We start from the raw sequence: 13,136 nt of genomic DNA, 5'->3' as shown, positions 1-13,136 counted from the left end.
CACAAAACAACATGAAACCAAGACTGTCAGTAGATTTATACCACATCCTTTAAGGTTTTAGTTTAGTTTCACATAGTGAAACATCTAATGGCTTTCATAAGCTAACAGATAACTTGAAATTAGCCGTACCACAAACACAGCAGTGGATGCACAGTTTCCAATAATGCCTGTTTTTCCTATGTTCCGAGGAAAGACAAAGTTCATTATCAAATAGCTAAATAGTTAAATATGCTAAAAATAGCACTTTTTAAAAAAAGATATTCTTTCCTCCTTAGAATGTAATGTTTTTGAAAAAATTAGTAGGTAAGGTGTAGCACAATGGTCATAAAGATAGATGGTTGACACTGTTCTAGATACAAATTTGGAACAATATTAAACTTTAATCTCATTCTATGGGGTTTCATACACAGTTTCCAAAACAAATAAATGAACCACTGCTTTTGTCCCCCCCACACACACAATTTTATTTTTTAACTATAGTTTTTATTTAAATAAGACACAGGAACTTCTATACCAAAAAAAAAAATACAAAACAAAAGCCACACACTTCCTTGTGTAAAGCAATATTGTGTGATAACTTGAATACTGTTCAGCACAGTGGCTAGAAATAACAGTACAACTATGTACAAAACTTTAAACAATATTTGACAAATTTCTACAGCTGGATGTAGAATACAATTGAGATAAACAACTGCTGGGAAATTTACATGGCAAAGCATTAGCTTTAACACATTTGGTTCAAAACCTTCAAATCTGCTAAGAACAAATGTGCAATTTAATTAATATTTAGTTTCTCATGGAAAAAAAAATAAAAAGAACACGTAATGGCATTGCAATTATTGTACAGAGTTCATCACTGATCTAAAAACAACTCATCGTATCCCCTGGTAACCTAACACCAACAACTGAGACTACGATTTCTTATCTGGATAAAACCAGAGAATAAAAAGGTCATCATACTGCAATGTTAATCTAGAAGGAAAAATATTAAAAGGAATTGATACTTACATCATGAGTATTTTCTCCCCTTTATCTTCAATCTATAAAATATAGTGTTTTCACCTAGGCCTGAGATTAGTAGGGTTTAAAGATGGCTGTTGTGTTTCAAGCAGGTTTTTCACATGAAAATGGTTAGAGACAGACCTCTCTCTCCTTATGTTTTCTGCAAGGGGAGCCAAAAAAAGTGACTTTTATAGGCTGCAAATTCCACCTTGTAAGACAGCATTAACAAAACCTCCGTAATAAAAAGGAAACCATGCATTATCTCCAAAGAAAGCATGTATTTAGTGAGCAGTTATTGGTGGTTCACTCTCACCCCCTCCAATCTCATCTTCAAAAGAAGAAAAAAAAAAAGAATAATGGAGCAAGTTTAAATGCTCAGTAGCTGCAGGCTACTGATCTCCTCAATTCCTGGAAAAGGTGAGCCTTATTCTCTTAGGAGCAGACAGCACAAATGTAGTTCCACTGAGCTGAAAGCAATGGAGCAAGAACATCAAGTTTATTTTGCCTTTGGGGTCCTCTTTGTATCACAGGAAATTATCTCTGAAAGCAGTGCTCTTGTTCTAGTACAACAGAAGAGCACCACTAAACCGTTCTTGCCATGTACTATTTTGAGAAAGCGTCCAGCCTGCAAAACCAGGATTATTTCACCAGGATTTTTTTTATTCATACTTAAGGAGGGGGGAAAACACACTTTTACACACATAACTTAAGTAAGCAAAAGTTACGGGAGAAGCTTTGATTACGTAACACGAACTTAAAACTATTGTTTTCCCCACCCCTCTTAAAACACCCACTTGCTACTTTTGGACTTCAATCCAAACACAATTACTCACTATATAAATAAAATGCTGCTCATCTAACACTGCTTGACAAAAATCTGAAAACCTAGTTCCAACCAGCAAATGAATGAACATTTCCAAAAGAGAAACTAAACATTAATTTGACTTTTAGACGGTAACAGTAGCATTTCACATCCTTAACTGCCAACAAAAACATGAGAGGAAATCCCCATCACCCCCTGTGAAACCTGAAAGAATTTCTGTCCTTGAACAAAAACATTCTTGTCTTTCAAAATCCTCTCACACACAATGTGGAATGTTTCTCATGTACAGCCTAGTACTGAACACTTTATTTGCAACAGTTTAACAGTCATTAACTGAGCAACACCTGAAACCTTTAAATGCCACATTTTACATATATTGAAATGACAGTAAATGCAACAGTTGTTTTTACTTGTAAGCACATGACAAAGTGATATACATCACAGATTTGCTGGTTCTCCTCATGTTCACCCATGTCCAGGGTCATCATTCACCTGGAGCTGAATGCACTTATTCCAAGAAAGTGGAATGTTAATGAGGAAATATTAATGCATAAAATAAGGAAAGGCAAAAGAGTGATGTTCCCTCTTTAGCTTTGTAGCTGTAAAATATTTTATATCCCAATATGATATACATTCCAAGTTACCTGAGTTTACACTTCGAGAGAAGTACCTGAAGCTAGGCCATAGGGTGGGCACTGTGCAACTGTTGTGGCCATTTTTTTTTTTTTTTTTTGCATTGTGTGTATTACAGAAGTTAGAAACAAACACCTGGATCAATTGTAAACATAATCCTGAAGTACAGTATTTTCCATAGGACACAACACAGCAAGACATTTTCTATTCAGACAGGCAACTTTTTTTTTTTTTTTTATATATATAGAGCTTATTTATACTGTAGAATTTGAAACAGAACACAGGACACAGTACTAATCTGGTCAAACATACTATGAAATGCATAGTCTCCACTTAAAATGCTTAATGATATATGGATTTTGCAGGCATTACTGCTTTCTCACAAAAAAATGCTGAATATGAATTCTGTCCCTGCCAAGAACAGCGTTGAGATATTTTTTCAAATGCTGCTAAGTATTCTGTTTTGTTCTGAAAGGTTGCCACCTCATGCAGATGTATCTGAGACGTTATCTCCTCAATCCTTGCTTTGGGGCAGAGGCCTGCTCCACCTTGGTCTAGATTAACGCGTAGCTCTGAGGAGAGGAATGATCTTCAGTCTGAATTTCTTGCAAAAGCGGCTGCTGCTGCTGGGATGGTTGCTGTACCGAGACCTCTGTAGAGTCCATTGTGCTGGTGTCATCTGACAGAGATGAGAAAGAGACCCGAGACGAAAGCTGCTCAACAGTCAGGGTACTCAAAGCTGTGCTTTGACCAGAGTTGGGAGAGTTCTTCAGCGTCAGGTCTGAAGCTGGAAGTAGGGGGCCCAGAAGTTTTACAGGACAGAAAGCTGATCCGGTTGGGATGAAGTTAACCTTGTTTTTGTCAGGACATGAAAAGAGAGGGGTTGAGACAGGCTGACGAGACCTACAACAAGAAAAGAGATTATATACCTGGCCAAGGAAGGTGGTTGTGTGTGTCACAAACTTTGTGGTTCTACAAATTGCTAAAATGTGAATGACAAGGAATGGGATTAATTGGACAGAGGGGCAAACATCTTCCATATTGGTAGTCAGCTAACTGATCCACAGCATGAAAAATAGTGCCGTCACAAAAATGACTTGACCGTTACTGGATAAACATGCAACTTCCAGCAAGAAAAAAGTCTGCACTACATATGCACATGAAAAAATGCCATGGTAATTTGGAATGACCCAAATCTTTCTTTAATAATAACACTGCAGCAACAACGCACGGTCATATTAATTCCCTTTGAGAAACTCCATAAAATAAACCTCTCCTTTCCCATATTCCGTAATTTTTTTGGAGGCTTCCTCCACAACCCAACATTGCTCCTTCACCATCCAGCAGGCAACGAATGCTATTAAGAGCAAGAACCATCCCTTTCTTAATGCTTTCATCCACAGGAGCTAAGCATGCAACCTCGACAGCATGTGCTCAAATACTGCTGAGTCTAGGGAAAAAAACATCCAACAGTTTAATTTCTGACTTCTTGCTCAATAGTTCTGCTGTTGAGCAAAGTCTGCCATTAAATATACCGCCTACCAACACTTCACATAGGTTTCATTCCATTTTATATGCTTTATACACATCAAAATGTAACCTATGATTGAATTGATAAAAAATAACAGTTTTTGTTTTAAGCCACAAATATTTACAAAGTTCATAAAAATATATGGAAAGAGGTTTATAAATGCTTAGGAAATTAAATGTACCTTAGCTTTTCTGCTTGGGTTTTTGTTGCCTTTTATAAATGCACAAAAAGAGTTCAAGCATAAAAGACTCCATTTCTTCTTCAAACCAACGTGAACACTTCAATTTCTCTTCTGTGCAAACTCTAAGAATAGTTTGCTCCTGAAAAACCCATCAGCTGGAATAGTTTATTCATCTGCAGTTGAATAGGCTCAGTAAACAGGTTTACTGCTTTGCAGATACCAGCTGATATAAAAGGCATTACTTACGACATTTCCTCAAAGACCTTCACTCGCTCACATCCCTCTGGGGGCTCTCGTTTGAACATGTAGCTGTTGTTTGGTTTGGGAGATGAGGCATACTTGGGCAACGGTGAGCTACTCCCACTGTCTGAAAATTTAAAGCAGTTATATTACTAGAGATTGAGAGTGCTTTTTAATTAAATTCGACTTCCAAACAAGATGCCTTTTTTCACAATTTAGCCACTATGCTGGTTTGCTTCTACCACAATGCTTCCTTTATTGCAGACTACTTCTAACACCCTTGTATAGCACATTTCTTCTAAATAAAAGCTTCAGTGCAGCAACAATCTATCACATAACAAACAACACATAGCAGGAGGGTATTTTCATCCAGAACTCTGCAACTGGAACAAAGCAGAGCTGTGATCCTGGAAACAAACTCTTTATTATGTAATTCAAAAAACATAAATAAACAAGGTAATATGCATAACACATGCAGAAGAATTATGAGTGGTAATGATAATATGCCTTTTCACTGTATAAACACGGTTATTGAAAGTGTGTGTATACAGCACATCATATGTTAAAACAATTCACGGGAACATTGACCTCATAAGTCTCATGAACAGTTCAGAATTTGCAAAGAAACAAAGCACATTTGTAATACAGGTACTGATATCTCATCATTGCAATCTTCTACCTTACTGGGTTCACAATTTAGTTGTTTTAGTATCCAGAGTAAAAACTTTCATAATTCAATTCTGTCCTCACTACTAACTATATGATCTAGGTATTCTTCATGACTCTAGCTGCCTGTGTATTTTTTTTTTTTATTTTTTTTTTTACAGATGATTACCAAACAAGTTTAGAACTGAAGACATAAACACCTAGGACACAAGACAGACTCCACAACAGGTAGACTTCATTGTACTTCTTGGCAAATCTGAGATAAGACAACTCTGGTAGCATCAGAAGAACAAAAGTTTGACAGACTAAGACCACAAAAGGGTTCACTTTAAACAGAAAGTGAACCACCCTTCCCTTCATCTTGAAAACAGAACATTCAATGCATTAAGACAAAGTATGTACAAAAATTATTACAGAAATTTAGCTTTCTGCAGTGGCTTCTACTTTTTCAAAGAGCAACAGCTATCTCAGGCTAATATTAGTAGCTCCATGTTCTGTGCGTGGGTTTACAATTAAAATGAGTCGAAAAGGCAAGATTGTAAAGGATCCACCAACTTACAAGTGAATGTAACTTGAAGAGAGCTAACAGCTCCTGCTTTAGCTCCTTTCAAGTCTTTCCACCAGACTGGGATACCCTAGCATTTTTATCTCAGATACCTTTGTTTATTCTGCTGCTGTTCAGGTGTGCCTTTCAGGCAACAGTGGAAGACCAACCAAAGCTTCAAGCATTATAATCCAGATTCTCTGAAGCATATAAGGTTTTCTTTAAGAGCCTGCAAACAGTAACTACATAAACACTTGTATAGGCACGACTCAAATATAGAGGCTGATCATTAGAGGTTTATCATTAGAGGTTTTGAAATATCAGTGCTTCCTTTACAAGACAAATCAACTGAAATGTCACTTTTTTTTTTTTTTTTTTTTTTTACTATGAAAGATACGAGAAAATGGTTGAAGTGGACCTCAGTAGTATATTGATTATTCTGCTCTTTCCTGCTCTATAGTGAACACAGACTTGTTATTTACAGAATTTTTGGTGTTAACTGTATGAAGGCAGAAAAAGCCTAGAGACAATACAGATATTTGTCAAGCTGAGCACACGATGGTCTTTTGGAATCTATCCACTGTTGGCCCACACAGCTCATTGCAAACACAGAAATCATTAACAGAACCCAGACAGTTTGTTTCCTTCTTCTAATATTTAAAATTGAAGATCCAAGTTTCTATTTAAGAACTCTGAAATGTAAAATGAGCTACTGTTCATTCCAGTGAATACTGGAAAACTGTGGAAGTACATCCAAGGAAAGAATCAAACTGCATTCAAAGTTAAGTCAGTTCTTGGAAGATTCAGTGTGTTGTCTAGCCAGTACAGTTTTCAATAAAGTTTTTGGTTTATTTAGCCCTGTTTGGCTGAAACTTTCTATACAGGACAGCTGTTAAACATGGAAAAAATATACAATATAATTTAACTCATCTGTTCCTCCCTTTGCCTCCCTGAGCTTCTAAAGCTTACTAAATTCTTAGCTTTTAATTTCGACCAAACACATCACATGAACATTTGAAAAATACATGAGGTTACTAGGAGGCTGAAACATATAAGCTTAGTGTTAGTTCTACACGTACAGCAGCAGAGTTAGAACGGAAGGGTCCTGAGAAGAACAGATCATCAGCTGAAGTGATAAGAGGAAGTCTGTGGCTTAAGCCAGTCCGTAGGTGTGTATCCTGTAAGGTCTTAAGTGCTGAACTGTAACATCATTAATCCTTAACGACACTGCAAATGCAATTCTCAAACAATTGTATTCATACATGGTTTTATTTATTTATTTATTTTACTTTCTCAGAGACTGTAATGCATGCTCTGTCATCTGCATCTTCCAGGCTCCCACCAGTAGGGTGTGCTCTGCTGGCATATTTCAACAAACTAATCAAATTTCATTATGATGACAATGATTGAAGATTAACAGATGTAACCTCTAAAGCAAGCTTTGTTACCATAACTGCGCTGAAGACAATATGGAGCCTTATTACACAAAATTTCTGAATATAAATATTTAAAACGGACAGTCCATTATCTAGAAAATGTTTGAAATTGTAATTAGACACTAAACAATATTATTTTAACCAAAATATTTAACACCACAACTTTAGCTTGCATATATTATAATAACAGAAAAGAAAGATTAAGAGAACCCGTAGAACAATTTATTTTGAGTGACACAACTTAAATGAAACAAGAAACTGTCAGTGAACCTTGGGATCTGGTCTGATAGGTTCAAAAGGATTTTCCAAGCTCAAAAATGCCTTTGTTTTTCGTGGTTTTTTTTTTTTTTTTTTTTAAGACTGCCCAAAGACTTCTCATACAATTTTAATTTTAAAAACTATGAATCAGATGCCCAGAAGTTAAAAAAAAAAAAATATCTCCAGTCCAAGAGATAGCATCTTCATGAATACACTGCTTGTTACAGCCCGCTAGCAACAGCAGGAATACACAATCCTATGCAGAAGCACCTAAATCAAAATCCCTGAAAAACAGGTTACACTATTTTCATACGAAAAAGAATCATTTCATCTTATATATTAAGATGGCTTTGAATTTCACCTCTGTCACAGTTACTAAGTATGCTACATGGCACTCTAAAATTTTAGTCTCAAGGAGCAGAGTATCATGAAACAGATCTACTGAAACCGGTAGCTTTAATGCAGCAAGGCATTACACTTATCTTGCAGTAGGCTGATATTTGAAAACAAAATCATAAAAGCCAGCTGGCATGAAAATACCTTCCCACCCTTCCTTCTCTGCTCCAATTTATACTATTTAGTACCACTACTCTTATTTAGACCAGGGTTGTGATCCTTCTCTGAAATTTAGCATTCACTTTCTTTTGAAAAATTCAATAGATTTAGCAGCTCCTTGCAAAAAAGTAAACCAAACAGCTGATACAGTCCAAAGAGCAGCTGTGAGGGCCTCAGGCCAAAGCACAGCTTTGCACAAGAAATAAAAGATGCTTTAGAAATGTAAAGCAGTGCTGTGTCTGTATGAGTGCTGGCTCCTTGCACTGCTTATGAGTCTCAAACTACTAACCTTCATTTCCTATTCAGAAACACTCAGGAGCATTTATAAAACTGGTAATTTTAATGGTAAATCTAAATTATTCCAGCAGAAAAGGAACATAAAACTCCAACTTGAGAAAAATAACAGAAAATCTTGGTTTAAGATGTCTACACATGGTTATATTTGGAAATACATTTTTCAAAATTGAAAGGCTTTGTAGAAAACTTGCAGAAGTTGTATTCCAGCATCACTTTAAAATGAACGTGCAAAAAAAATGAGTTTTTTAAAAAGTAGTTCACATCAGTACAGATGTTAAGAAACTTTCTCTCAAATTTTGCTATTTCTTCATAATTCCTACCTATATCCCTCATTTATAATTTGATAATTTATATCTGTCATTTGTATTTTATTTTATTTTGATAACATTCTTATTCAGAACAACCAGCCTCCGTGATCTCAATGATCTGAGCGTAAATGGCACCTATCTGGCTACCAATGCACTTTTACAACCTCTGAACAAGTTACTTTTTCTTGGGAAACTGCTACATGTTTTTCTAGTTTCTATCTTGCCCATAAAGAACAAAGTTGCAATGAGCAATTCAAGATTTTATTTTTCATGAATGTGGTATAATAAATCTTTAATTTAAAAATGCAATTATGTTAAAGTCTACAAAGCTGCTCATTTATCACAATCACCTATATACCACTACTAAAACAGGCTTTTAATACAAACCTAACATTAAAGCCAGCCTCAAGATTGAAACCTACAAATAAGTATCTTCTCCTTATGAAGTTCAACAATAAATTTTACTCCAATTAGCTGTTCAAAAACATCCTAGATAGAAGATAAAACCCTTGAAAATCATTAAGTTAAATGCAGTATTTCAAACTGTCTTTACTTACTACCAATAAAAAACACCAAAAGTTTCCAGTTATTTTGTTAATTAAGTACTAACTGTAAAAGGAATGATTCTTTCCATTTCCTTGCTTTTTAGCATACAAGTTTTCAGAACATATACGAACAAATTACCTGTCAAGATATTTCGTTGTCTGCCAGTACTTTAGTGGATATCTATATCGTGATTCAGTCTTGACAAATTACAACTCACACAAATACTCTAAGAAAGGAAAGTAATGAAAGTAGTATGTGGTGGGGGGAGATGATATCCATGTTATTTTTGGAACATGGCCACCTATTATGCTGTGCTAAGACTTTTACTTTCATGTGGTTAACTTACACACATACCCCCCAGTTCAGGATTTGGGCTGGTGGATTTGCTTTCTACTACTTACTTTTAAATCTAAGAGGGAAAAGCAATAATTTTCAGAAACAAAGAAGTGTGATTTTTTCTGCCCCAATCTTATTGCTTTTAGATTACATAGAATTAAAATTACTTAAAGAATGATTAAAACAGAATATTTACAAACAAAGCTTCAATCTTACTCATAACATCAAAACACTGCTGCCTTTAGCTAATCAGTAAATAGTTGCCAAATCAAGATCTTAGTTTTCATCTCATGTGAAATATACTCTTAGCTTCCACATTTCTTCCAAATGCATCCCTCCAAACAGAGGGCCATATTTGCAGTTGATAAAAGAATCAAGTCTAGCTAGCCATCCGAAGCCCAATAATTTCATTCATAAATAGAACTGTCCAGTCTTTTTACACTAGTGCTTCTATTTTCATACTGTGTCCTGTCTGTGAATTACCCTTTAATTACTCGATTACTCCTGCAATACTAAACTACTTTTTACAGACTTAGAAAAAAATGCAGAATATTGACATATAAACAGAAATTATTCAGAAATTTTTGGGTTGTGACAGATAATTACTCTCCATCAGATTATTCAAACTCATATTCGAGTTCTTCACCAAACAGCTTCAAGTGGGATGAGTTCAGAAGCAGAGTACTTTAAAGCAGTCCAAAAATTCATCACTGTTTTGATCAGCAAGTAACTCACCCATGATGAGCATACATCACAATCCTACATACACAAACCTTCTTGAAACCTTTTTTAAACAGAAACATGTTACAATCTGAATTCTTCACATTAGAATCTTCATAAATAGTTAAGGCTGTTTGCTGTGCTCCTCTGACATATTTATGGAAGATGTTTGTGAAGTTTCACAAACAAGAGGGAAAAAGATATGTAAACAAACAAAACCAATTTTAAGATAAATCTTCAGTCCCTCCACAACAATCAAACAAAACAAAAACTGATGTAATGAGTAAAATGAAGATAGTTGTAAAAGCAGGACATCACATGCCTCCCATAGGTAAAGGCAGGCCATTCTACTCTCACCTTTATCACGGTCATAGAGTAAATCTTCTGTTGAGCAAGGACTCCCATCCTGAGATTCAGGAGGGCAAAAGGGAGAGACACACGGTGAATGACTGCTGCAGCTGCTGCTGCGCTCCTGGACAGATGGAGTCTGAGTGTCAATGCTTCGTGTACTACTACTACGATAGTGAGCAGGTAATGGGGCCCTTCGACCATCGGGGATATCCAAAGGCTGCAAGAAAAAGAAGCGATTCAGGTTACAGAGAAAAGATCCAACTCCCAAGTAATGTCAGCCTGCAGCACTCACAGCTGAAGCAATAAGGCAAGGCCTTAAGAACAGCAAACAAATCAGGTTTGAAAGAACATTAATGTAATGTAAAATGGACACAATTAACATAAATTATGCTCAATGCTGGGATAATATGCAGATGTTCCCAGCCAACTATATCCTCTTATGCAAAGTTAACAATAGAACACACTTCAATATTTATCTACACACATTAGTGTTATCAGAAAAATGCTTAAACAGGTATTTTAGAAAGCAACTTCCCTCACACACACTCGACAAATAGACCTTGTACGTAATTGTACTTAGTAGTACAATCTTCAATACAGGTCACTTGTTATAAAGCAAAAACAAGTACTCTGATACCACATTTGGATAAAACAAAAAGCAGAAAACAAAATACAACAGCATATTATTGTCATAACAAACTGAATTACTGTTACAAATTAAACTATCCAAGCTTTGCTAGTAGGCAGTAATCCTCTAACACACCTGTACTCTTCATCCTTCACTTTTGTAGGATAAATTGAGAACTAAGCAGAAGTACAAGCTTATATAAGATTCACCAGCTTTGTTCTGAACCTAAGATAGCAAGCAGTGCCTGCTCACAGCAGTCTAGTTGGCACTGGCAAAAGTGATCTTGCATCCTAGTCTGCAACATACTGCACAGACATGTTCACTGTAGTAGGTTGGTACACCCTACTTCTTGCTCCCTGTGGGAAAATTAGTTTTATCATGAAGACAGCACTATTTTTTTTTTTTTTTTTTGAAAGAAAGAGTATTAAAGTTCCAGTTAAAAGTGAAGGGGTAAAAATACCTCCAAGATTTAAAATAATAGCTTTATCCTCACTTCAGTGAGGATTGTATTCAAGCCATAGAGAACAGATTAAATGTTCTAGCTGCAAGAATCCTTTTTTCCTTTTCACGTCAATTGAAGATTTTTATTTTATTGTTTTCTTCTTTTCCATTCATGCCAGAATCAGAACAGCCCATTCTAGAGCTTAAAATTCAGCCCAAATATTTCACAAGAGTACACTGTCCAAGTATCACATTCACCTCTCTTCAGCAATAGTCTGTCCAGAAAACCACCCCATACTACACAAAGAGGCAGACACAGTAAAGTCAGAGGAGCCTTCCCTTCTTACGAGCCTTCCAGTTAACAGCATTTCACATTTCATTTAAAAGCAAAGTAACACGCTATAAAGAGAACATTACAGTTGCTACATCAAGTGCTCAGAAGTTTGGACAAGGCTGCGTAGTCTGTTCCAACAGTTCTGCTCACATTGCATATGCGTTACAACACGACTACGTGTTGCTCTTCCCATCACCCCCAACAGGCCATGACTCATTCAATGCACAAGATAGACCTAAAGCATTATATCATTTGTTACACAGACCGAAGAGAGGTAGAAAACAAGACTGAAGCTGTGGAAAGGAAACAGTCTTGCAATTAACATAACCAAAAAATAACTGCCATGTAGAACAGCATTCTGTCTCTGTCTCTCACAAAAATTTTACAAGATGCCAGGAAGTCATCTGAGGCAACCCTTCTCTTTTATGGGAGCCCAGTCTGTATAGGACCGGGTCTGCAAAAAAGTCTTCCTCATTCACAGATGCAGAAGGAAACCACTGGAGCTGCACTTTAAACTCTGAAAATGACATTCAATACCCTGAATTACATGAAGAATCACATTATAGAAGAAGCCTGATGGATTTGTGTTTCTCCATCCATAAAGTACAGATATCATCCTTCTTACACAGGTGAGATGAAAAGAACGATATTTCAGAGACACTATTACATAGAAAAAAAACAGGAAGAAATATAAATTTTTGACTTCAAAGCAAGGTTTAATAGTGAGCATTAGGACACATCTAACAGGGAGAAAACAAAAACATTGAACAGCTACTCATTAAGTGCACACACTCTACATAACAGGTAAAGCAAGGATTCCAGGCAGGAAAAGGTAAGCACATAATTCAGGACTTCAGTATAACACAGATGTTCTTCCACACCTGTAGAAACAGTGTGGTCTTATGTAGTCAGGAAGTATATTCCAAATTACTCACTTCAGCCTCCACGGAATTAAAACTTAAGGTATAGAAAGTAATCTGTATTTTCAAGTATGCCTCTATATACAAGTGGAAAAAGCTGAATATTTATCACTCTTTCCAAGTAGAATAACTTAACACGTAGAAAACACCTACAAGTATTTCAGATTATTGTGCTTCTTTATATTTCTTCCCCTTCACACTGAATCCAGGTTTTGACAAGAGCAAAACCCCTCATGAAAATATCAGCTAGATACTATTCCACTTCTTAAAACTTATGAATCAAACCTGATCAACATAAAAAAAATACTGGTTACTTTCCATGAGTCATTCCTAAACTATACTAAAAACTGAAGCCCTCACAACATTAAAGCGCAAGAAATAGGGTA

The 13,136-nt window shown here is 36.0% G+C and overlaps 1 protein-coding gene across 4 annotated transcripts in view; it reads right to left on the bottom strand.

The window, feature by feature from the left end:
- Positions 1-479: 479 nt before the first annotated feature.
- The window catches only part of GLCCI1 (glucocorticoid induced 1), a 56,534-nt gene continuing 43,877 nt past the window's right edge, over positions 480-13,136 (bottom strand). For 2 of the 4 annotated variants that reach the window (XM_084282881.1, XM_084282882.1), the window contains exons 6-8: positions 10,434-10,644; positions 4,417-4,537; positions 480-3,361 (exon numbers count right to left, since the gene is read on the bottom strand). In XM_084282881.1, coding sequence (XP_084139007.1) covers positions 3,013-3,361; positions 4,417-4,537; positions 10,434-10,644 — 681 coding nt within the window. In that variant the 3' untranslated portion in view covers positions 480-3,012. The remainder of the gene's footprint in view (positions 3,362-4,416; positions 4,538-10,433; positions 10,645-13,136) is intronic. The other 2 variants (XM_084282883.1, XM_084282884.1) reach the window with 1 other exon arrangement.

This window comes from Netta rufina (genome assembly GCF_964035555.1).
Source record: "Netta rufina genome assembly, chromosome: 2".
NCBI classification, from domain to species: Eukaryota; Metazoa; Chordata; class Aves; order Anseriformes; family Anatidae; genus Netta; species Netta rufina.
This window is presented reverse-complemented; position numbering and strand designations above follow the sequence as displayed.